Raw genomic sequence first — 27,100 nt, forward strand, 5'->3', positions numbered from 1 at the left:
TGAGAGGTTTTATAATAGAAAGACAACCAGGAACAAGGAAACCAATCGGGACGTGACGGTTCAGTTGTTAGGACTTCTGACCGAAAGGTCAAGAGTTTAAATCCTAGTTTACCCACACTGCCAGGCCCTTCAGCAAGGCCCTTAACTGTCAACTGCTTAGGTGAATAACTGAGATATCATAAGTATCTCTGGATAACGGCGTCTACTGAATGCTGTGGAGGTGATCCGAGCCTGATTGAATTTGAGTTGAACTAGCTAAACAACACAAGCCTGCCTGATCAGGTAGCCTCTTTGTGCTGATCAGCGATTTTATTGATTGCACTTCATACAAGAACTGTGATGACTTTAGCACTATGATCCCTGATTAGAAAAAAACCCAACCCATGCCATTGCTCAGCCCCCATCCGACTTTAACTCAGTCTTCAGAATGATCCACAATGCTGACAGTGCTTTTTTGTTTTTACATCGTGACAAACCCCACTGGTCAGTAATCCTAAGCAATGGATAATAAAGTAAACTCCAACCAGAAATCAGCCTGGTGTTTTAAGTTTTCCTGAACACCAAGGCATAATGTCATTTTACAGAAAAATAACGTTTAGTATAAGTCTTCATGACCTTGCCTCTGAAATTTCAGACGGATGCAAGAAGGAACAGGTGATCCTGCGCACTGCTTATGTTACCAGTGAGGTTTTGCAATATTGAACATGATGATAAACAAAGCCACGTGCTCTCCAAGGACGCTTTCCAAAGGGGGCGGGGCCAAAGCAACTTCCGGATTCGCAGACAGACAGTATAAATACGAAGCTGCGCAGTTTCGGGTTTAGAGATTTTTTAAGCAGGAGATTAGACTCGGGTAAGAACTAAAACTGTCCTGAGATCCTGTAAAGACCATAACTGTCGCTGGTATTTCCGTCCCCTGTGTTGAAGCATGCCGTTTCTGGGGCAGGACTGGCGCTCTCCTGGACAGAGCTGGGTGAAGACAGAAGAGGGCTGGAAAAGAACGACGAGAGACGAGAACGAGGCGAATAATAACGTTTCTAAGAGGTCAGTGTCCACGTTGGTGATGATGCATATTCCCAAATTACTGTCTCCGATCGTGAGAATAATATCATCCAGACTGATCGTGAACCAGTGGAGGGATGACAAGTCTGCGTTTCAGCCTGGCATCATCTCCACTGACGCACTTTGTTTACTGCTCTGATGCTGAAGGGGTTGGGATCAAAATTGCGATGGACGAAGAGAAAAATCAAATATCCATCTGATCTGACTTGGGTTCATGTTACAGCTGAGCATTTGTGTTCATGGGATCACTTGTTTAATCATCCTACTATTAATACACTCAGCAGTATATATATGGCCTGATTACAGTTTCGGTAACAAAAACATCAGTTGATTTATTCAATTCAGTTGATGGTTCCATCAATTGATAAACAACCATCCCTTTTCTATATATAGAATCGTTTTTCTTTTTATGCATGCACAATTTGTGTTCAATCCAGCTGCAAATGCTGATGTGACTCATCCTGATCTCCTTCCCATTCTCCTTCTAGTCATGAAAGCAACCAGGAGAGCTATAACAAAGAAAATTTGCTCCTCTCTATAAATTATGATGTGGCCTCCAAGAAGAGAAAGAAGGATTTGCTGAACAACAACAGTAAAGTTCCTTGTAAGTAGCGACAACTTATTAATAACACGATATTAGGACCGTGTCAGTGCGCCCATTCATCCTGTAGATTGTGTTGTTCTTGTTTCTAGATTTCCACAAAGACAAGTGGATTTACGTGCACAAAGGAAGCACCAAGGAGGTAACAAGAGGGGGAAAAAACTTTTAAAAGATGGGAAATTTGTCAACATTCGTCTAGTGATGTTCTAATTGTTTTCTGTTTATTTGTGTTTCGAATAGCGGCATGGATACTGCACTTTGGGAGAAGCTTTTAATCGTCTGGACTTCTGCAGTGCCATCAAGGACACCAGACGATTTAATTATGTTGTCCGGGTAAGCAACGCCCCCAAAAAACACTTCAGCTGTTCGGCGAAAGAATAAAACCACAATACCGTTGGCGTAGGTTCGTGTAAAATCAATGCACAGACTGGCGAAACAGTAATGGACATACCAAATGACTAAGCAGAGCCCTCAAAAAGATAATTATATGATTTTTAATACAAGATAGAAAGTGCCTTGATTAAGCACAACATTTTTTTTTTTATTATTTTATTTTATTTATTTATTTTTTTTGACACTGAGATCTAGCAGAGGATGGGTTAAGACTTAAGGATAAAAACAGATCCACACACCAAGGCTTATCGCTACACTCCAAACTAGTTGGTTTTCTGGAAATGTACTGTCAGGCTAATATGTACTTGAGCGTGTATTGACTCGAGTCATCTTGTCATTGTGTCTGGACCACATTCAAACACAACACATTCAAGATGATGGGGGGAGGGTATGCTAAGTGGTAAACATAGCAATTATTTTGCTTCAAAAAAAAGCAAAGGTCAAAAGAGTGTACCAGGGTGAAATGGTCACAGTCTGGCAGTGTTAAACTGCACTTACAAATAATGGCCACAGAGTGGAAACCCCCTCTTTTATTTTTCCTTAGAGCACCTACACAATATTTAATCTTGCTAGTACTGTGTGAAGTAAAGTCTCACTCTGTCATTAGAGGAGCAGTTTGAGGTTTGCAGGAATCACTGTTGAAAATAAATCCTAGAAAAACCCTTATATATTAATAGGTTGCATAGAAACGATTTAAAACAGTATTCCACTGAAGTAGTTAATATTTCTTAGCTCTTTTGTGTCGATCTTAGTCCCAGTGTGTGTTGGTTGAAGGTTAAGTATGCTAGTCTTTTGTTTAGCACAGTTACTATGAGTGGTAAAGAAAAAAAAATGAAAAGGTCCCTGAGACAAGTGAATGAACAACAACAACAGCACAAACAACCTTCAATATTTATTTACCGGTGTTCACCTGAACACCGGTATCCTGCGATGCTCGCTGAGGCACATTTTTGTATTTATGCTCTGTGACGGTAGCTAAACACACCCTTAACCTAAATGCCAAAAAACAACCTATGACTCATGAAATGAATCCTGCAGAGCAACCAGATAAAATATATGTAAAAAAAAAAAAAAATGCAATTGATTTGTAATGTAGAAAAGTGTGTGTGTGTGTGTGTGTGTGTGTGTGTGTGTGTGTGTGTGTGTGTGTGTGTGTGTGTGTATATAGTAATACTGGTTTGCTCTGCTAGATGGGGCCGTGGTAAACGGTGTGAAACCTGTATGGAGGTAAAGACTGGGTTAATAGTAATTGCAGGACGCTCTTCTACCCTCTCAAACTGGGACAAAGTCATGTCCTAATGGCTAGCACGTGAACACTCTTGAAAGGGGGTTATCATCAGGGGGGACGTGGTGGCACTGCTTGTGCTCACATGATTTCGGGTCAGACAGGGGGTGAGCGTTACTTCGTAGCACTGCAGTTCTTGGATGGCCCACATACCATTTGGAGTTAACGGAAACAAAAATCATTGCCTCCCCCCCACCACCAGATTGACTACCATGTGCTGGAAATGCCATCAGGCATATTGTGCATCTGCCAGTTTCAACCCACACACGCACCACATGTACGCCTCGTCGTCGGCCTAAAATAATAGAGGCTTTTATTTATGCATGCGACCTTTAGAAACCTTGAATGTTTTCTCGAGCACAAAACAGCACAGGGCTTACTGAGACATAAACCAGGGTGTGAGGTGCAGAGGGATGCTTGGCTGCTTCTCAGCTTAGGGGTTTGTTGTTGTTCGAGCTTGGATGGAGAGAGCAGCTTAGTGCTGCGTAAGTGATGTTGGAACAGAATGTCTCCGAGTCTGACTGCTGAAATCTATGCCTTTTGTAGCTACTTGAGCTGATTGCCAAGTCACAGCTACCGTCTCTGAGTGGCGTGGCGCAGAAGAACTACATGAACATTCTAGAAAGAGTGGTGCAGAAAGGTGAGGACACAAACACATACACACACACATACACTTGCACAGCAGGCATTTTCCTTTCTCTCACTCGATGTCTCACATATACAAACAAGTATATTATTCACATCAGTGTAATCATCTGACCTTTTAAAATATTTGTATTTCTGTTCATTCGCTTTCTCGCTGTACATCCATACATTTGTACCATCACCAGTGATTTATTACATCAGCGTTTTTGCATTGATCGGTAGCATAGCTGTAGGAAATTTTATAATCACCTGCAGTGGGAAGAATGGCAAAGCTTTTAGAGCAAACAGGAACCTCAAGTGTTATAAATCAAGCAGTCCCTCAGTTAAACAACTGCATGTTAAGTGCAACAACCTGTAGTTCAGACAATAAATAGGATGATGATTATTTATGCTATGGACACGCTGTTGTTTATTTAATGTGGCCGAAGACAGAACCTAGCAGATAATGTGATATAAAACGATACTCTGTGAAAGCAACAGAAAACAGGCCCACTTTCCCTTCAAAGCTGTATGTTTTTCTTGAAGCTGCTTCGTTTTCATCTTCTCCCACAGCAGATTCTCGATCATATTCCTGCGTCTAAGTCGAACGTCCATGTAAACAGTTGTAATCCCTTGAACTCTTCCTGGTCTGTTTTAGTTCTGGAGGATCAACAGAATGTGAGGCCTATCAAAGAGCTGCTGCAGACACTGTATGTGTCACTTTGCAGTCTGGTGCAGGACATGGGCAAGTCTGTGCTGGTGGGAAACATTAATATCTGGGTGCACCGCATGGAAAACATCCTGCAGTGGCAGCAACAGCTGGACAACATTCAGATTAACAGGGTGAGTGTGAGAAAAGTGGAGAGGGCTTCAGCGGTGATCAGGGCGCATTTCCTCACAGTGGCCGTACACCTCAGTTTTAAACCAGGAAGAATTGGATAAAGTGTGCTTTTCAACTGGGTTGAATTTCTGTACACTATTTTCCTATATTGATCATCACTATAACAAACTCAGAGACCAACAACAAAGAAATATCCTTAGACATACATTACTGACCCGGTTATTCAGACCTGACTTAAAAATTTCCTCTAAAAAGTCATTATTATCATCAGTCCTTCCTGGTTTGCCCTCATTTTTGTGAAAGCTTATTAACAAATTCTATCAAAATGCGCATGCAAACCTTTTACACTACCAGTTTCGATCAGGTTTATAAAAAAAGCTTTGTGCTAATTAGAAAAAGTATGCATTGGTAGTTTGGACACAGGAGAAAGAAAACAAGAAGTGCGATGTGCATGGAAACACAGTGAGCCAGGATTTGGCATACAGATAAAAGGCTTTATTTATCCTTCAATCAGTGTATGTGGAATCTAGCGGGTATAACTTCATAAAGAAGCACATGATGGACTTATCATAACCGTTGTGAAATCATGTCGGGTTAGCTTTCGTCCTATTTATGTTCAAGTTGAGAACTCGGGACCGACATGCTGCATTGTGTGCAGAGGATTTATAAATCGAGTGGATAAACGGTGTAAGAAGAATAACGAGCTTCGAGTACATACGTGTTTTGTGCGCAGCGATCCAATTTCACGGAATGTTCTTTCTGTTTGGTTACAATTTAAACGCTGCTCTCTGCTGTCTTTCAGAATAAATGACTGCAGAGCCCGTATATCAATATTATTTTGCTGAATTAACACTCTGCATGCATTGCGACGGAACAACAGAAAGAAAAGGAATATGTGAAAAGGCTTATTTGTGAAGCTGGAATGAGTTTGCATAAAAGATGAGTGATGTCCTTTTTTTTGTATCCAAAGCCGACAAACACTGGGATGACTCTTCTGGATTTACCCATCAGTCTTCAGATTAACATTATGCAGCGGCTCTCGGACGGGCGGGACTTAGTCAGTCTGGGACAGGTGTGTCCTGACCTCTGTGTACTGACTGAAGACAGGTTGCTGTGGAAGAACCTCTGCCAGTACCACTTCACAGACCGACAGGTAGAATACTTTTATTCTACATATCAATGTAATTAATATGTACACTGATCAGGCATAACATTATGACCACCTGCCTAATATTGTGTTGGTCCCTCTTTTACTGCTAAAACAGTTAACCCTTCGAACATTAACAGCATGAACTTCTTCAGCGGTTTGAGCTACAGGAGCTCGTCTGTTGGATGTTTCATGTTATAAAATAAGGAAAATACATTTCTAAATAACAAATATTGTATAAAAACATTAGTATGTAAAGATATAATAAGGTTTAATACAGTGTACTTACCTTGAAGATGAGACAACTTGAGCTAACGAAGATGCTGGCGGAGGTGGAGGGTAGAAAAGATAGGCGGAGGGGGATGGAAGACTCGTTTTTTGCTATCACTACTGTACACTATGTATCCCTGAACTTTTAATTTTTTACTTTTTCTTCTTTGCTTATCTTAATTTTCGTCACAGTCTTTGCTTCGTCATCTAACTGCGATGTCTCGAGCTCGTACCTCAATTTTTTGCTCTCGCAACAAAGCAAAAAATTTGAAAACTCGTACATTAATTCTTTCGTAGGTCAAGGTACTACTGTGTGTATATATAATGTATGTATATGTGTGTTATAAAGGTTTTATTGCTTGTAAGGGTGAGACAGAAAGGGTAATCTTGTATTTAATGTACTGCTCATAGATTCGCAGGCGACTCATGGTATCGGATAAGGGGCAGATCGAATGGAAAAAGATGTATTTCAAGCTGTGCCGATGCTACCCTCATAAGGAGCAGTACAGCGACACCCTGCAGTTTTGCACACACTGCCACATCCTGTTCTGGAAGGTGAGATGGAAATCTGTCTAAGTCTTTTCAAAGTCCATCACCTAAAATGCCTTGCTACCACTCGTGTCTGCATGTAGTTTGACAGCTAGACTTTGATTTTACGCACAACCCTTCACACCATGTGCTAAAAGTCTTGCTTTCTGTTATTGTCCTCCACAGGATACAAAGCATCCCTGCACAGCCAACAATCCAGAGAGCTGCAGCATTTCCATCTCGCCACAGGGTTTCATCCAGCTCTTTAAGTTCTGAAGCGACTTTTTTTTTTCGGACGGTTTTCGACGTTTGTACATAGTGTATATAAAGTCAAAAGTGCAATAGATGGTATGAGAAAAGCAACTCAACGTGTCTACAGAAGTCGGAGTGAGAAATTTGGAATTTATTTATTTATTTTTTTTGGGGAGTTTGGAATTTTAAAACGAACAAAAAAAAAGCGAAAAGAAAAATACAAAGAGGAAATAGGAAAAGAAGAAAAATACCAGAATGTAAAAAAAAGTTCTGTTTATAGATATCGGGTATTAATGTACTTTGGTTAGGCGCGAATCTGTTTACTCCAAAGATGAACGTGCTTTGCTTGGTGCAAGCGGATTGCCCTCATGCTGCAATAACTCTATAATTTTGAATATATTCTAAAACCGAGGCGGATGAACGTTCGTCGAACGCGTGCTTAAGTTGTTCAAAGAAAGAGCGAGAAACGGTATGTCTTTCACTATGGTGTGCAATACTTTTTCTATGGAACTTTTTTCCACTTTTATATGTTTTGATATTTTGCTGGTTTAAATGTATTCGCTGAAGTAAACGCGATACGAGTAAACACTTGACCTGTTACAACACTTAACTATGGGCGGAATCGACCATAATCGATAATCACTGCTATTTAACGAGTAGTAAACACGCACTGAAATGTTTTCTCATCGTTGTAAAACACATTAGGGCGTTGCCTTTTTGTGCATACCAACAGGAGAAACATTACTGAGCTATGCATTTATTTGTAGCAGACTTTTGTTTTCGCCATTCGGAATGTTCACTACCACATGCATGGTATGAATTTGATACCAAAGAGCTGCTTATTTATTTGATTCTGTGCCGTACTATGTTATTCTGACCAGGAACATAGAGGTGCACTCTTTTTTTTTTTTTTTTTAATGCAGTATCCCACTTGTGTTCAGTTATGCAAACATTGATACTTGTGAAGAGCAAGCCAAAAAACACGCTGCTCCCAATGGGTGAAAATAAACCATGGTCTTTTATTGCTGAGTAGTGTCTATTTTACTGCCATCTGGTGGGATCATTTGTTCTAATCACAGAAATACAACATGCCAAGGCATGTTAGAAATAATAGTGGTCCATTTTCTTAAAAAGGCTTTGCAAAAGTAAAATACTGCTACTTATAATATGGTATTTTTAATCGCACATTTTAAAGATAAATTTTTTTCATTTGATCAAATGTTACAAAATTAAATGACCATGTTGCTTCATATAGGCAGCATTTAGTACAACAATAATGTAAAACACATGCAGCATTATACAATAGACTGGAATTCTTTTTATTTGAAGCTAATGTTTTATCATCTTGTTTTGCACCATCACTTCATCATGGTGCAGCTACTACATATGAGAAAATCTGTTGTATGAGTATGTAATATGAGGAAAAAATTAAAAATTTTAGGACAAATAAAGCAAAATACTGGGTATAAGATTGCTGAGTCATGAACATGAATCGTTCAACCCTTTATTACTATAATATTCACATAAAACATCATTAATAGGACATGAAGCAGTTGAACTGGCGATCATACTGTATGATCGTATTTATTTACTTTGATGGATGCTTTCATGCAAATGATGATAAAGCCAATCCCATAAGACCTCACAAGCCACTTTGTGACCAGAACAGATCTTAAAACACTTGTATGGTTAAATGTTTCAGAAACTGAACTGTAAGTACAATTTACAAACAGAAGACAGACATGCACATGATTAAAATCCAATAGTTTTTATGATCTTATCCAATTCTTCTTCTTCTTCTTTCGGCTGCTCCCATTAGGGGTCGCCACAGCGGATCATCCGTCTCCATACCCCCCTGTCCTCTACATCTGCCTCTTTCACACCAACTACCTGCATGTCTTCCCTCACCACATCCATAAACCTCCTCCTTGGCCTTCCTCTTTTCCTCCTACCTGGTGGCTCCATCTTCAGCATTTTTCTACCAATATAATTCATGTCCCTCCTCTGCACATGTCCAAAGCATCTCAATCTCGCCTCCCTCACCTTGTCACCAAAACATCCTACATGTGCTGTCCCTCTAATAAACTCATTTCTGAACTTGTCCATCCTCGTCACTCCCAACGAAAACCTTAACATCTTCAGCTCTGCTACCTCCAGCTCCACCTCCTGTCTTTTACTCAATGCCACTGTCTCTAATCCATACAACATCGCATGTCTCACCACAGTCCTATAAACTTTCCCTTTCATTCTTGCAGATACCCTACTATCACAAATCACTCCTGTCACTCTTCTCCACCCACTCCACCCTGCCTGCACTCTTTTCTTTACTTCTCTAACACACTCTCCATTACTTTGCACTGTTGACCCCAGGTACCTGAACTCCTCCACCTTCTCCACCTCTTCTCCCCGCAACCGCATCACTCCACTGCCCTCCCTCTCATTCACACACATGTACTCTGTCTTACTCCTACTGACTTTTATTCCCCTTCTCTCCAGCGCATATCTCCACCTTTCCAGGCTCTTCTCAAACCTGCTCTCTACTCTCACCACAAATCACAATATCATCTGCAAACATCATAGTCCAGGGAGACTCCTGTCTGACCTCGTCCGTCAACCTGTCCATCACCACTGCAAACAGGAAAGGGCTCAGGGCCGATCCTTGATGCAGTCCAACCTTCACCCTGAACCAGTCTGTCGTACCTACTGCACACTTCACTGCCGTCACACTGTCCTCATACATGTCCTGCACCACCCTCACATACTTCTCTGACACACCTGACTTCCTCATACAATACCACAACTCCTCTCTCGGCACCCTGTCGTACGCTTTCTCTAAATCCACAAATACACAATGCAGCTCCTTCTGTCCTTCTCTATACTTCTCCATCAACATCCTCAAAGCAAATAAGGCATCTGTGGTGCTCTTCCTCGGCATGAAACCATACTGTTGCCCACAGATGGTCACCTCTTCTCTCAGCCTGGCTTCCACTACTCTTTCCCATAACTTCATGGTGTGACTGATCAACTTAATTCCCCTGTAGTTACTGCAGGTCTGCACATCTCCCTTATGCTTAAAGATCGGTACCAGCACACTCCTTCTCCATTCCTCAGGCATCCTCTCCCCATTTCAGAATCCTGGTAAACAATCTGGTTAAAAACTCCACTGCCATCTCTCCTAAACATCTCCACGCTTCTACCGGTATGTCATCTGGTCCAACCGACTTTCCATTCTTCATCCTCTTAATCGCTGCTCTCACTTCCTCCTTACTAATCCTATCTACATCCTGCTTCACCAACTCCACATCCTCCAACCTTCTCTCTCTCTGATTTTCCTCATTCATCAGCTGCTCAAAATACTCCCTCCATCTTCTCAACACACTCTCCTCACTAGTCAACACATTTCCCTCTCCATCCTTTATTGCTCTAACTTGCAGTACATCCTTCCCAGCTCGGTCCCTCTGCCTGGCCAATCGGTATAAATCCTTTTCCGATTGGCCAGGCAGGCATGATCTTATCCAATTATTATCCAAAAAAAAACAACGTATCCAATTATTGCAAAAAATCTAGATCTAGCTTCAAAAACTGGAGTGAACATACATATATAAAAAAAATGGTAACCAGTGTGATAAAGGTTTACATTGTGGATATTTTCAACCTGCTTTAGGAAACAATTTACAAAGTCTTGTTATTTGAAGCAAAACCTGAAAATACGCTCCAAACAGTTGCCAGAAAGACGATACAGTTGTATAGAAAGATGAAATGTATAGAATTTGTTTAGTTTCCTCGCTATGAAACAAGGAAACACCAACATGTTCCAGAATTACAATATTCCTGTGCAAAAAAATTAGTTCAGTATAAGACAGGGAATGTTAAGATTGGTGTGGAAAGACTTGAGTGTCTTGCACAGAACCCTGACCTAATCAACCCCACTGAACACCTTTGAGAGGAACTGGCAAGCCATTGCTTCCCCAGGATTTCTCAGCCAACTGTATTGTGGCTCCTTGTGGCTGAATAAACACAGCAATGCACAAAAAGCCTTAGTGGAAAGCCTTCCCAGGAGAGTGGAGGTTATAATAAGAGCACATCTGAATTGGGATGTTCAACAAACAAATAGGGTGTGATGGCCAGGTGTCCACACACTTTTGGCCCATTAGTGTAGTTACAGTGTAGTTAAAGCCTAAAGATACATGCGATCGCTGTGGAAGGTATATTTAAAAACCGTGAAGATGGCAATGCTATGATGGCTTTTAGCTGAGCACTCAATGAATGCTTAATTATGCACCATGAATGACCAGTTGACAAAATTTACCAAAGTTCAATTATAAAAGGGATTTAAACTTCGGTGTCACCCTGTTGAGGAGGGGTTACCCTTCGAGCTTTTTCTTTTTCTTTCCCAGAGGTTTTCCTTCACCACTGTGGCATCTGGACACACATCTCACACATCAGGAATAATCTCATAGGGGTGCATTTTGAATGGAAAATCTTTATTGTGACTTTATATATTCTTTATAAACTGCTTTGTGACAATTACCATTGTTAAAAGTGCTAATATGAATAGAAATACACCACATTTTAAATAGTATAACACATACTTTAATATTGACTAGAAATGATCCTCAAGAAGTATCAGGGATTCATCCTTATACGGTGGTTGTATATTAATATGAAACATGACAGAGACCTGGTAGGCTGATTGCGTTTTTAAAAAACTGTTTGGCAACTGAAAATAATGGGGAAAATGTGTTCTCTTTGTTTCCAGTTGGATTTCTATGTTATTTATTCGACATATCATTTCAATCACATAGTATTTCAGTTCTGAAACGCTGGAAACAGACATGTCCTTACTCAAATAAAACATTCTGTATAAAAGTAAAACCAATGAATAAATAAACACATGCATACATTGTTGTTTCTTTATATATATTTCTGCTACTATGACATGAAACACCATTACATTGAAATATACAGCAGGACTCATAGGTATACAGCTTCACTTGCACATCTCATCATTATACTGAGAAAGGAGTGTTTAGCTAAAATGTTCCCAAGCACACATTTTAGCACCAAATTCGAGCATCAGGGGACTACCGCTGCACCTTCATTTAACTCCTAGGCCTATCACAGTAAGAACATTTTGGCTGACGATGAAGCAGTAAACACTTCAATGACTCCTTCAGGTTGTGTAAAATGCACATACACAACTTTTTCTGAAACACACAAATAATACTAAGCTTCTAGACAGAGCGGCAACAAGGTTACAGAACACATCATTCTTTGACCAAAGATCAAGGCAAAAATTCTTAAACTTTTTAATACAAAAGTTAATCCCACAATTCTAATCAGTTTAATAGTAACCATTATATTCCATCTATAGAAATTATTACTCAGTAGGCTGTTTAGTTTTTTCTTGCAGACTTCTATAAACATAATCAAATAAAAAAATCTGTAAAAAAGGGAAAAAAAAGAAAAGATAAATGAACATAGAAATCCTAAGATTTTTAGGATTGATTACTCTGCAGTGTTAAAAGCAGGATTCTCGTCATTTGGACTACTGTATGTGCTCAACGGAAAAAATAATAAATCAATAAAAAATTGTTGTTGAAATGATAGTTGTGCATTGGCACTAAGTGGAATGATGTGTTACATCATATATCATAAAAGCATAAGTGGAAACAGTGATGAATCTGATCTGATCACATTACATTATACTAGCACAGAGTTACTTGACAAAAAAAAATACTCTATTTAGCTTATGAAAAAATTCTTCACAAAAAAAAATTGTAATAAATAAAAATTTGAACAAACTTCATTAGTAGCAAATAAAAGAGTAACCAAAAAGATGTGTAAACATTTTGGGTGAACTGAATTAATAAATTATTAATATGAATGGCAATGAATATTTGTAAACACCAGCAAAAGAAAAAGAAATTAAGAACACATGCTTCCATAACAACTAATCAACACTGACCCTAATCTAATGGATCCCCAAGGATTCTTGGAAGGAGGTAGTGAGAGCAAGTGCATATTGATATTCAAACTTAACATCCCACAATTCAACAGTGACTTTAACTAATATGTTTTAGCATTAAAAGGCAGCTTCACGCCATATAAGAGAACTTCGCCATAGTGAATGCTTCAAATGTTCATTCTTTAAAAGAAGCACACACTTACTGTACAATACACAGAAAGATGTAAACTCAGGGGGTTCCAGCGCTGGTGCTGACCATCACATACACTCACATACTTTACTGCTTGGCCCTGAAAATTCACAGCAGACACAGAGACAGACTGTGAGACACTTTATATATACAGTGCGATCATCAAATATTTAGAACCCCTTCCCTTTTTTTCAGTTTTGTTCTGCTGCAGTCTGACACTACTATTGGTCAGATTGATTTTTCTTATTAATATTCTACACTCAGTAGGCCATAATGACAAAGTGAAAACAGAATTGTCTAGAAATGTTTGTTTGTTTGTTTTTTACAAAAAAAACAAAAACAAACATCAAATGCAAATAAGTCTTCTGACTCTTTGCAACAACACTTGGAAATTAGCTCAGGCGCCCCTCCTAATTCTTTTGATCGTTGCGGAGGTGATCTTTGACCCGAGTCTACCTGTCTCCCAATAGAAGGTCTCACAGCTGACGATACACATCAGAGCACAAACCGCTGCCTGCAGAGCTCAGAGACAAAATTGTGACAAGGATCAAAAGATCTGGGGAAGGCTACAAAACATTTCTGCTGCATTGAAGATTCCCAAGAACACGGTGTCCTCCATAATTATTAAACGGAAGAAGTGTGGCACAACCAGAACTCTTTTAGAGCTGGTCACCCAGCCAAACTGAGCAATTAAGGCAGAAGGGCATTATTATAGAGAAGTGACCAAGAACCCAATGTTCACTCTGAATGAGCTCTGGAGATCCTGTGTGAAGTTCGGAAAATGTTCCAGAAAGACAACCATCACACAACCATGTTGCCCTCCATCGATCTGGACTTTATGGCAGAGTGGTTAAACAGAAGCCTTTCCTCAGTGCAATATCCATTGAAGCCTGCTTGGAGTTTGCCAACAAGCACCTGAAAGGCTCTCAGACTGTGTGGAACAAGATTCTCTGGTCTTATGAAACCAAGATTGAACTGCTTGGCCTCAATCCTTAACGTTGTCTGGAGGAATCCAGGCACCACTCATCACCTGCACATGAAGTATGGTGATGGCAGCATCATGCTGTGAAGGTGTTTTCTGCAACAGGGACTTGTCATGTGGTCAAGGCTGAGGGAAAGCTGAATACAGAAAAGTACAGAGATATCCTCAATAAAAACCTGTTCCACAGCACTCAGGACCTCAGGTTTACCTTCCTACATGGCAACAACCCTAAGCACACAGCCAAGACAACACATGAGTGGCTTAGGGACAATCTGTGAATATCTTAATCTGGCCCTGCCAGAGCCCTGGCTTGAACCCTATTGAACATCTCTGGAGAGGCCTAAAAGTGGCTGTCTATTGACGCTCCCTATCCAACATGAATGATCTTGAGAGGATTTGCCATGAAGAATCTCCAAATCCAGGTGCCAAAATTGTTGCCAAAGGTGCTTCAATTGAGTACTGAGTAAAGGGTCTGACTACCTATGTACATGTGTGTAGCAGACTCGAATAATGATGCAACAAACAATGGTTTATCAAGCAAGAGTTTTCTTTAATAATATTTATTTTCACCCAGGCACTTTCCTTTTCAGTAATCATGCTGAGGCACACACTTGGGGTTGACCCCTGCTTTTCAGTGGAATTCACGGGAACTCTCATACGCAGGCAGACTCGGTCTTTCCTGTGGACAGAACTGCTACCCGTCAAAATCTATGCACACATGCTCAGCTCTGCTCGATGTCTCTTCTCTCCTTTTTATCCTTGTCGCCGGACAGAGCACGCTGATTGGTCCCCTCAGCCACAGGTGTGCTTTTCACTGCTTGTTTCCTCTGGCTTTGCCCTCCACTCCCATACTGGCGCTCTTCCACTGGGGGTTGAGGGTGGTCCTAGATTCCCAAGAGTCCGAAGAGAGGAGTGAGGGAGAGGTCGATGAAAAAGGATTGGGGTAACGAGAGAGCAGGAGGAGTTGTCTGTCCCCGAGTACACCGCCCACTGCACTTCCATGGACTTCCCTAGAGGTGAGGCGCAGTGCTTGTTCCGTCTGGTGTAAGACGGTACAGTATGCAACACTCCTTGATGGCCTGGCCCAGCTCCCTCCGTGGCAAAGTCTCCATTTAGTTAACCCTCTCTTCCTGCCTGGGTTTCGGCACCACTGTAGCTTATTTGCAGGCTCAGGGTGGGAGAACGAGGTGACGGTTCTCCAAGCAGAGCTTTCTTCTTTTAGATCACATTATTTTTTGTCCCACCATGAGTACTGAAACACACACTTCTACTTTTTTGTGAGCTCCACCGGAACACTCAAACACAGGCATTACTCAGCAGTTACTCTTTATTCCCCTTCGACAAAACTGCTAACAGTCAACACCCAAACATAGGTGCCCAGCTCTGCTCGGTGTCTGCCCGCAGGCTCTATTCTCCCTCCTTTAATCCTCGACACTAAAACAAAGCACACTGATTAGTTCCATTAGCCACAGGTGAGATTCTCACCGCTCGGTTCCTCGGGGTCTACCCTCCACTTGTCCATGCGCCCACTGCCCCACTGTGGTAATTAAGTTTTTCATTTAAATAAATTTACGGAAAACTTTAGAGTTCTGTTTTCACTTTGTAATTATGGGGTTCTGAGAGCAGATTGATGGAAAAAAAAAACTGATTGTAGTATCAGGCTAAAACATTACATTTTTAAAAGTGAATGTGGTCTGAATACTTTTTGAATGCATCTTTATGTACATTTTGAATGAATTTGTACTTGTGAGAGACAAAGACAGAGGGTGAGCAAGAAAGAAATAAAGATTATGTACATCTGTGCCATGTCTCTACTAATAATAAATAATTTCATTTTTGGTTATATTTCCCATTTTAACATTTTCTTCTCTAGTTCGTCACATTCTTTTTGTTCCCAGCACGCAAAAAATGACCCATCCAGCTTGGTATTGTAATTAGGAGAAAGCTCTAAATATTTAAATATAAATGCTCTAAAATCAAGCATTTATATATTTATATACAATCACCTACATAATAGTCCCCTTGCACAGCAATACAGAGCTCCCAGCGTTACTGCCACTTTTGGAATGTGTCCTGGAAGTCTTCTTTTCGAAAGCGTGTCAAGCACCTTCAGCAATTCACACTGTCTGCAATGGTGTCAAAATAGCAACCTTTGAACCTTGATTTTTCATATCCAGGAAGAGGGTGAATTCCACAGGAGCCAAATCTCTCGAGAACGGTGGGTGCGGAAGTGAGATTATGTGGATTGTTCTCCGATGATCATCATGCACGTGTTGCCGAATGGTTTTGACATTTTTAGGGATTTAGTTGTTTGAAGGTCTTCCGATCACTCAGTGATGTTCTTCAGCACTTAAAGCGCGTATCACTCACAACACCTTGAACGAATCAATGCAGGATCGCCGTATGTCAAACTATTAACCATTGAAACTTTTTGATACCACCACCTATATATACAGTATGCAGTGCAACCTTGATACTCACGGGGGTTACGTTCTATGACCCCTCGCGAGTAAAAAAAGCAAAATAGCGAGATTTTGACTCTCTTCTTTAGATGGTTCCTTTTTCAAGGGGGAATTGTACATGTACTGTATGGTAAACTCAAAAAAATTGTGAATTACCTGTCGTAAATGTTTTATTTACTACTTAAAATAATACAATACTCAAATATTTATGGAATTAAAATTCAAAAATTTTATGGAATTTACCGGACTAAGAGTAACTAATATAATATATTAATATGTGCGAACGTTCTGAGTAACATTCCAAAACAGAGTATGTACTAATGAACTACACACACACACACACACACACACAAACATACATACCTACACACACACACACACACACACACATATATATATATATATATATATATATATATATATATATATATATATATATATATATATATATATATATATATACAGTGGGTACGGAAAGTATTCAGACCCCCTTAAATTTTTCACTCTTTGTTATATTGCAGCCATTTGCTAAAATCATTTAAGTTCATTCTTCTTCCTCATGAATGTACACACAGCTCCCCATATTGACAGAAAAACACAGAATTGTTGACATTGTTGCAGATTTATTAAAAAAGAAAAACTGAAATATCACATGGTCCTAAGTATTCAGACCCTTTGCTGTGACACTCATATATTTAACTCAGGTGCTTTCCATTTCTTCTGATCATCCTTGAGATGGTTCTACACCTTCATTTGAGTCCAGCTGTGTTTGATTATACTGATTGGACTTGATTAGGAAAGCCACACACCGGTCTATATAAGACCTTCCAGATCACAATGCATGTCAGAGCAAATGAGAATCATGAGGTCAAAGGAACTGCCTGAAGAGCTCAGAGACAGAATAGTGGCAAGGCACAGATCTGGCCAAGGTTACAAAAAGATTTCTGCTGCACTTAAGGTTCCTAAGAGCACAGTGGCCTCCATAATCCTCAAATGGAAGATGTTTGGGACGACCAGAACCCTTCCTAGAGCTGGCCGTCCAGCCAAACTGAGCTATCGGGGGAGAAGAGCCTTGGTGAGAGAGGTAAAGAAGAACCCAAAGATCACTGTGGCTGAGCTCCAGAGATGCAGTCAGGAGATGGGAGAAAGTTGTAGAAAGTCAACCATCACTGCAGCCCTCCACCAGTCGGGGCTTTATGGCAGAGTGGCCCGACGGAAGCCTCTCCTCAGTGTAAGACACATGAAAGCCCGCATGGAGTTTGCTAAAAAACACCTGAAGGACTCCAAGATAGTGAGAAATAAGATTCTCCGGTCTGATGAGACCAAAATAGAACTTTTTGGCCTTAATTCTAAGCGGTATGTGTGGAGAAAACCAGGCACTGCTCATCACCTGTCCAATACAGTCCCAACAGTGAAGCATGGTGGTGGCAGCATCATGCTGTGGGGGTGTTTTTCAGCTGCAGGGACAGGACGACTGGTTGCAATCGAGGGAAAGATGAATGCGGCCAAGTACAGGGATATCCTTTACAAAAACCTTCTCCAGAGTGCTCTGGACCTCAGACTGGGCCGAAGGTTTACCTTCCAACAAGACAATGACCCTAAGCACACAGCTAAAATAACGAAGGAGTGGCTTCACAACAACTCCGTGGCTGTTCTTGAATGGCCCAGCCAGAGCCCTGACTTAAACCCAATTGAGCATCTCTGGAGAGACCTAAAAATGGCTGTCCACCAACATTTACCATCCAACCTGACAGAACTGGAGAGGATCTGCAAGGAGGAATGGCAGAGGATCCCCAAATCCAATGTCAACAATTCTGTGTTTTTCTGTCAGTATGGGGTGCTGTGTGTACATTCATGAGGAAGAAGAATGAACCTAAATAATTTTAGCAAATGGCTGCAATATAACAAAGAGTGAACCTTTCATATATACGTATATATATACACATATATACATATACATATATATATACACATATATATACACACACATACATATATATATATATATATATATATATATATATATATATATATATATATATATATATATATATATATATATATATATATACACACACACACACACACACACATACATATATATACATATATACACACATATATACACACATATATGAATATATTTTGATTTTCTTAGTTTTTTGTTCTTTTTCTTGTGATTCTTGAGTGCCCGTGTTCGTATCTCCAAAAATTTGCAAGTCAGGTGTTCTTGGGCCGGGGGGGCTGATTGTATATAAAGCAGACAAATGCACAGAATATTTTTGCTGTTCTATTCAATGTTTGTTGGCTGTAGCTTTAAAAATTTATTTTACTGGAACTAAGATAGCCCACCAAACATGTTTCAGCATGACAAATTACTTAAAATTACTTCGATTTTTGACTGGAGGCAAATATCATTAGCTGTTTACCATAACACAGTTTTCGAAACTTTTTTATTGCTATTTTAAAACAATTTTACCAAAGCTGAAACGCAAGTCAGGGATGTCGAAAATGTTGCATGTCCAACATTACTAATAATTACAGTAATTTTTATAATATCATAAACTAGGATTAAAGACAAACCAAGTAAAAGACATAACCCACTATATCACTAATATTAATTGATGTTTGGATATAAAGCGCACACAAGAGCATTTGGAACAAAGAATAAAGAACCTTACCGTTTTACTACTGAGATGGCTAAGGTTATTGTTGTTCAGCACATGTCACATAATGGTACTTTCTCTCGTTCTGAGTTTTTAATGATCCACTCAATTGCATCCCATCCCTACAGAGAACATAAACATAGACAGTGGCAATGGTTTCAACAGTGATCAACTACTGTATTCTACTGTAACTACTGGTTCCATCATATCTTCCAATCAACCTATTTATTATATTAGGTGTAATTGAGGAATTTCTCTGATCTGATCAACACCCTGAAGACCCTTTTTTTTTAATAATATATCCGTGCAATAATCTGTCTGTAATTAGTCTAATTTCATGTCATAAATTTGATTTTGTGCAAATAAAATACAATCCCAGAGGTCAAGATGTGCAAAGTCAAGACATGACTTCTATAATCCCACTGCTGTTCATGACTGTGTACTTAACCTGAGGCACACCACAAGATTTTAACTTTTTCAACCAGAGTTCATATGAGCTCAACATTTTCAGTTTCATGATTGGTAATTCGGGAACTATAGAACTGTGTGATCTTAGAAATGCCCAATAGCAGCTTTCCTTTCATTCGAACTTCAGCAGAAACTAAACATGAGTCTAAATATTTCCATCAGTCTTTTAAGTTTAACAACCTGACACACGCAAACATTTCTAATGCTCGTATTTGTAATGGTTGATCACCACCACTATGCTTATTCATTGTATTGAGTTTCACTTCCTACTTGTGTTTTGTTAAGACTTTCCGATTCAAGCCTTTGTTTTTCCATTAGAGCATTTAATTATGTTATGTATAAATAGAAAATATGAATAACTTGGCAAGTCTGTGGTTTCCAACATACAATCAGGGCAAATGATTAAACATGAGCTAAACATTTTAGTTTTCAAATATACAATTTTGGAATCTCACAATCCAGAACTGTGTGATTCTGGAAATACACAGGAAACTGCTGACTGCCTGAATCAACACTTTAGCGTTTATTTTTACCACTATATACACTTATACACTACGTGGACAAAAGTATTGGAACACCTGGTTTTTCCATCTATTTGTGTTTTTTCCTCAAACTGTTGACACAAAGTTGGAGGCACTAGGATTCTTCGGTAGCATTCAATTTTCACTTCACTTAAAATAGGAGACCCAAACTAGTCATGCTTTAACAATACCCCTAGTGCACAATGCCAGCTCCAAGAAGATATGCTTTTAAGATGTTAAAGTGGAAGGTTTTATGTGGCCTCTTAACCCTAATGAACACCTTGAAGAGTAGAGGTTAATATAACAGCCAATAACTTTCTTTCGGCTTTTCCCATTAGGGTCAGACGGCGAATCATCCGTATTCAGGATCCGCATGTTTGATTTGGCACATGTTTTTACGCTGGATGCCCTTCCTAACGCAACCCCTCCCTTTTTTTTCGGGCTTGGGACCGGCACTAAGAGTGCACTGGCTTGTGCAACCCTAATGGCTGGGGTCGGTTCCCTGACCGGAAATCGAACACAGGCTGCAGCGGTTAGAGCGCCGCATCCTAACCACTAGACCACCAGGGAACCTATTATTATAACAGCCATTGTAGAATGGAATATTTTTTTTAAATGGCCAGGTGTCCACTAACTTTTGCCCATACAGTGTATATATAATGCAGATTGTATACACACAAAAGAAATCTTTATTTTAATTTACAACTTTCAAAGAAAGGTTTCTGCATTTCTAAGTGAGTTAAAAAAAAAAAAAAGAAAGAAAAGAAAATCTCAATTGCAATAAATGATCAATTCTTTTCACATTTTCAGATCCTCAAACTGCCTTCTTCAGGGCACTTTATGTAAACCTGCAGAGCAAAAGCAGGTCTGTTTTTCATCATATTATCCCAGTGAAGGAAGCTATTTTGGTCTGCATCTTTAAGGGGTTTGTCTACGTTCTCTCGGGTTATTAATACTGGTTAATAGAACAGAATAAATACTAAATAAATCCTGGAGTACTGAAGAAAATAGGCATGCTCTTAAATAATAAAGCCCATAATATCCAGCTTTATTATGTAATGCTTGCCTTATGTGCTGAATCATCTTAAGACACTGCACCATTCGGTCATACCTCCAAAGAAAACCACATTGTTTACGGAGTAAATTCCTCAATTGCACCAATTTGCTGATTGGGTAATTCAGGCAAATGAGAACTTGTTTAGAACTGCCCTTTATACACCCACGTTATCATGTGATGCACTGAAAAGGGTATTCCAGCGAATGTAACAAATCAAAAACTGAATTAGAAGCCTGCACCAAACACACTGGCCTGCATTAGTATTAGCCCCCCCACCCCCCACTGAACTTTTCCGCTTTTGGTAGCATTACAAAGTGGAAGTGAAGCACACTTCATTGAGTCGTGGTGTCGCAACATTTCATAACAGTGAAGTTTGAGGGAAAAAGTGAGTATAGCTTGCGAAATATATATTGCACATCATATATAATAATATAGCAATATATTAATAATATAGAGAAATAATAAGTTAAAGTGCCACATGATCTCAGTATGAATAAACGTGTTTCTAGAAGACCCCAGAGTTTGTTAGGCAACATATCAAAACTATCTGCATTTTAAAGACCAAGAAGCTCCCAAAACAAATTTGTGAAAAGAAAAAAAAAATCAGTCAGGTTTTGGTAAAAAAAAATTTCCCTAAACACCTCATATAGCGCCGTTAAATCCTTTATTACAAAATGGAAAAAATTTGGTATAACCCAAATTTGCCTAGTAAGGGCCAACAAAGGCAATCGAGGAGGCCAAGGGCTAGATCTGCAGAGATCCATGGGAAGGAAGAAAGATGGACGGAACCAAATACAGAGCAATCTAAGAAGGAAAACTGTTTTCATCTGCTTCAGACTGAAATAGTGATTTATCTTGGCCAACATTACTGTAAAAACTACAGCTGTGTGGTACAAATCTGAATGTGATCAGCCAGAATGACTGAAAGCCAGAAAAATTGATCAATTTTGCAAAAAAGCATGAATAAAAAAAACAGCGTGTAAAACTGATACCAGAAGCCTTGCAGCTCTACTAAGTGGTTCAACTAAAGTACTGACCCCTGGGGGGTTGGGGTGAATATTTATGTCACCAACAAATGTCTTTAAACATTGCGTATTTTAACTAAATTCCCAATTTAGTCTATTTAAAAATTTAGGTTTTATCCCTACAAAATGTGGAACTCTTCAAGAGGGTGAACACTTATGGAAGGCACTGTACACCACACATGCAGTGTCTATCTCTGAACCTCTCTTTAATCCAGTTCTGAAATTAATATTTTACTTACCTTTCTTGCATTAGCACTCATACTGAGAGCCATCAGTCCTTCGAGGTAGTTGCTCAGACTAATGCCTTTCACGGTGATTATTGCCTCTTGAGTTAAAACCGTTCTGTTGGGAAAAAAGAAAAAGAAAAGAAAAAAAAAAAAAAAAGGACATTTATGTAATCGTACCAGTACGTGCTGTGAGAAATGGAATAAAGCCAGATAATGTACATATATGATAAAGAAATTCTCAACTTACACGTTTGGGTTTTCAGAATGTGGTCTGTAAACAAGTCTCTCATCAACGGATATCAAATTTGTGAGGGTTATCTAAAAACAATCCAAACGATTCATGTTAATATCACAGTAATGATTTACACCACTCAAAACTGTTCTGAAGCAACACACCTGAAAGAAGACTCTGAGGTTAGACAAGAATATACTGTAATGTTTGTGAAGACACACACATACACACATAATTATATATACACAATATACAATCAAAATTGAAAAGATATGTAGTCTTTTCTTGTATGTGAATACTCACGTTTGTTGAGCAAAGCTCCATTTTTTTCTCTACAGGATCAACAATGGAATGCTCTTTAATATATGTGGTGGATCGACTTGTTCCCAGTATCTACAAAAAGATAGTTTTATAAAGATACCTTAAAATTCATATACTAACATTATATATAGTTTATGTATAGACCAATGTATATTTATATTTTAATATATATATACACATATATATACATATATATACACACATATTCATATATATATATACATACATACATACATATACACACATACATACATACATGCATACATATATATATATATATATATACATACATGCATACATACATGCATATATATATATATACACACACACAGTATAATAGTGCTCAGAGAAGAACGACCAGCATGGTCACAATCAGCTGACAGGGAGGATATAGTACCTAAAATAAGCACTTTCTACAACCACAATGAACAGAAAGGCAGAACAAACAACAAGATCTCCACATTAGGTTCCACTAAAAACAAGAATTGAGAACACTGTGCAGTTTGGATGAGCTAGCCATGATAGATTTATGCATGCTGACGAGCTTTTAAATTTTTTTTCAATTAATTTGAGAGTTTGTTAGTATTCAGTATATCTGCTTTTTTTTTGGTACTGACAGTGTGCACTCGAGCTTGTGCAGAGTTCGCAAAACCTTATGATCCGTTTCATATCAAATCCATCCAAGTGTGGTCTGAATACAGGATTCATTAAGGCTCAGAGGTGAGGAAAATCTGTTACTCATATTTGCTGATTTAACTAGAAATAGTGCAGAATTCGGCATATTAAATATTCCTGGCATTGCTGTCTTAATAATTAAACATTTTAAAACCATTATTTCTTCATATAAAAAAAAAAAAAAAAACAATCTCAATATATAAATGTGGTCTCATGTGGTCTCTGTGGACCCTATTGAGCGGATTACTAACCGCACGCACTACACCAGGCAGGCCCCACTCAGTGCTCAGGAGACGATGGCTGTGGAGACGGCCATGTTTATCCAGGTTCCTGTCCAGGACGTCCACTCCTACCACGCAGGGGTTCATAGGATTAGGGTACTTTCTCATCGCCGCTGTAATTACCGTCTCCCAGGGATAGCTGTGAAGAGCAGAAGAAGGTGGTAAAGAAAATAATGAATTTAAAATGTAAATGTAAAAAATAAAAGTACTGGGCTGCATTCTGTAGAATTTCTCACTTTATGCACCAAACGTATTGCTCAATAAACTGGTGGACTGTATAAAGGCACTATTTCACTATAAAGAGTTCATGAAGTTGGAACATACAAGTTTGTTCCTTATAAGTTTACCCCTAATGAGTGAGCCAGTGGCAACTGTGGCAAAACTCCCTGAGATAATATAAGGAATATGAATAGGAGGAAGAAACCTTCAGAGGAACCAGATTCAAAAGGGAACCCATCATCATCTGGGTAGCACGGAATGTCCATTATTTATAGTTTAATCATTGTTAAGGTTTGCTGTTCAGTGACGAGTGTTTAAATGCAGAACTGAGGTCCAAATCCATTGTAGCAGACTTTGAGATTAATTACAGTCCAAATCCATCCTAATAGTTCTTGAGTTGCTCAGTAACGTAATGAATCTTTAGGTTGTTTATATGAAACACTCATCAGCTGCAAACAGTGCCTTCCAATTAGAGACTCCATCCAGAGGTCGGTCATTGGGATCAATCAGGTGAATCCGCATATCTCGAAAGAGTTACATGAGAAACTAGAAACTAAGGTAATAATACAACAAAATGGGAAGAATCTCACAACACAGAGCTGTTTTTAAGTCTTGATTTCCCCATCATGACCTAGAGAATGTGAAAGTGAATATAACAAAGAAACAAAAAGGCTGGACATGTGACAATCCCAGCCCACTGGTCATCATGGGTCTGGGTAACACACAGGGGAACAGTATTGAAGTAAAGCCAGTGTGGATTCCACGTACTGTACATGTGTGATTGTTATGGGGATAGATGATTTATTAAGGATAAGATCCTAAAGTTCTTTATAGAACAGGTTTATTATAATACATGATCTATGATCCACATAGAAAGATTAACCGTGTAATTAAAACTGTGTCATGTGTCAAACGTGCTCACGATCATCTTTACTACCTGAATATATGCTCCGTGCTCCAGATCTTCATTTCTACAATACTATAAATGTCCCGGACACAAACACCTGCACAAACACATACGTACGCTTACAAAACGGAAGTTAAATATAAAGCAAACATTAAAAACATCGACTGTTTTCTCCATCTGCCCGGTGCAACGTCACAGTACCCCCGTGACGACTTCCGCATTGCAGAGCCCGCCCCCTAACTGTGGAACACCGACTAATGGCAGCTCAGCTTCGCCGTCTGGCACTTCCCGGCCCTTCTTTTATGATCCATTATGCGTCGAGAATGCGCAAAAGAAATGCGCAAAGATAACGCTGATACTGGAGCCCTGTTTTAGCTGTTTTTGTGTTTATTATTATCATCATCATAACTACTAATAATTATCTGACAGCACACACATAATTACGTGCTATCAGCTAAATTACTGTATATATATATATATATATATATATATATATATATATATATATATATATATATATATATATATATATATATATATATATATATATGAAGAAATGCAAAACATAAAATTATTATTATTATTATTATTATTATTATTATTATTAACATTTTAATAACCATTTTAACAGTTTACATTTTTAAAACAATTTTAAATAAAATCAAAAATGTTAAATAAAATGCCTGTTTGGTTAAATTATATATAAAATAATAGTTTACGATATTTAACTTAAAAATAAAATAGAATAAATCAAATGAATGCATACACTTTTTATTATATTGATTAAATTGGTTAAATAAAATGAAAAAAATAGAATAAGTTTAATAATTTACATTTGTTAGAACCATTTCCCTATTTGGGTAATACAGATGTATTGTACAGTGTGTGTGTGTGTGTGTGTGTGTGTGTGTGTGTGTGTTTTACATTTAATATTTCATTTTCTAAAAATATGATCTATTTAACTGTTCTACTTTATTCAGCATCGTTCAACAAATGTCTTTTTTCCTTCCATCCTTCATTAATTCACTCCCTCCATATCTGACATTTTCAGGATTTTCTTCTTTTATTCTTGAAGCTGGCCATAAAATGAGAGTCCATAGCGCTAGTGTTAACCGCTGGCAACTTTCTACTTAGCGGATAACTACGGATTCCTTAGTGTTTTCCTGCATGCGCAAAACAAATCGTATTTCTGGAAAGGAGTGAGTAGTTACAGAGACACTGCACTAACGCTAGTTTATTTTTTCGTACCCTGGCATTGTTGTGTGTGTTTTCAAGTTTAATAATAACAATAACAATAAAATGTGTAGACTAAATGAACTCCAATGCCACTTAATATGTTCCTGAGGAAACCATTTGAACCATGTTTTTGTTTCTTTAACTATGAACATGATGTATCTCTTCAGAATCTGAGCCGAACAGCATTTTTCCAACATAACAACGACCTGAAACACACCGCCAAGCTGACAACTGCCTTGCTGAGGAAGCTGAAGGTGAAGGAGAAGACAAAGTATGTTTTCAGACCTGAACCCTATTGAGCACCTGTGGGGCATCCCTGAAGCGGAAGGTGGAGAAGCACCATGTGTCTAACATCCAGCAGCTCTGTGATGTAGGAGTGGAAGAGGATCCCAGCAACAACCTGTGCAGCTCTGGTGAATTCCATACCCAGAAGGAATTAAGGCAGTGCTACATAACAGTGGTGTTTACACAAAATATTGACACGTTGGACACAATTATGACATGTTCACTTAGGGTGTACTCACTTTGTACAGTAAATCTATACTGCTATACAAGCTTCACATTGACTAAAATATATCCAACATTTATTTCTATAGTTTTGTCCCTTAAGAAGATATATTAAAAAATATTTGCTGCACTTTTGTAAGATACTGTTTGTGT

The 27,100-nt window shown here is 38.8% G+C and overlaps 2 protein-coding genes across 2 annotated transcripts; one reads left to right on the forward strand and one right to left on the reverse strand.

Moving 5' to 3' along the window:
• The first annotated feature begins 751 nt into the window (after positions 1 to 751).
• Positions 752 to 8,025, forward strand: fbxo32 (F-box protein 32). The gene is made up of 9 exons (XM_083538408.1): positions 752 to 1,044; positions 1,551 to 1,666; positions 1,756 to 1,805; positions 1,904 to 1,996; positions 3,888 to 3,981; positions 4,624 to 4,808; positions 5,777 to 5,959; positions 6,635 to 6,778; positions 6,938 to 8,025. The coding sequence occupies exons 1-9, from the start codon at positions 929 to 931 to the stop codon at positions 7,025 to 7,027; spliced, it is 1,071 nt and encodes a 356-aa protein (XP_083394534.1). The 5' UTR covers positions 752 to 928; the 3' UTR covers positions 7,028 to 8,025.
• Positions 8,026 to 11,751: 3,726 nt separating this feature from the next.
• Positions 11,752 to 25,455, reverse strand: prelid3a (PRELI domain containing 3A). The gene is made up of 7 exons (XM_083539676.1): positions 25,235 to 25,455; positions 24,049 to 24,217; positions 23,105 to 23,194; positions 22,817 to 22,887; positions 22,582 to 22,684; positions 19,287 to 19,393; positions 11,752 to 13,261 (listed from the first exon to the last, which is right to left on the reverse strand). Exons 1-6 carry the CDS (start codon positions 25,264 to 25,266, stop codon positions 19,322 to 19,324), a joined length of 537 nt encoding a protein of 178 aa, XP_083395802.1. The 5' UTR covers positions 25,267 to 25,455; the 3' UTR covers positions 11,752 to 13,261; positions 19,287 to 19,321.
• Between the last annotated feature and the right edge of the window lie 1,645 nt (positions 25,456 to 27,100).

This window comes from Silurus aristotelis, assembly GCF_946808225.1.
Source record: "Silurus aristotelis genome assembly, chromosome: 1".
Classification (NCBI taxonomy): domain Eukaryota; kingdom Metazoa; phylum Chordata; class Actinopteri; order Siluriformes; family Siluridae; genus Silurus; species Silurus aristotelis.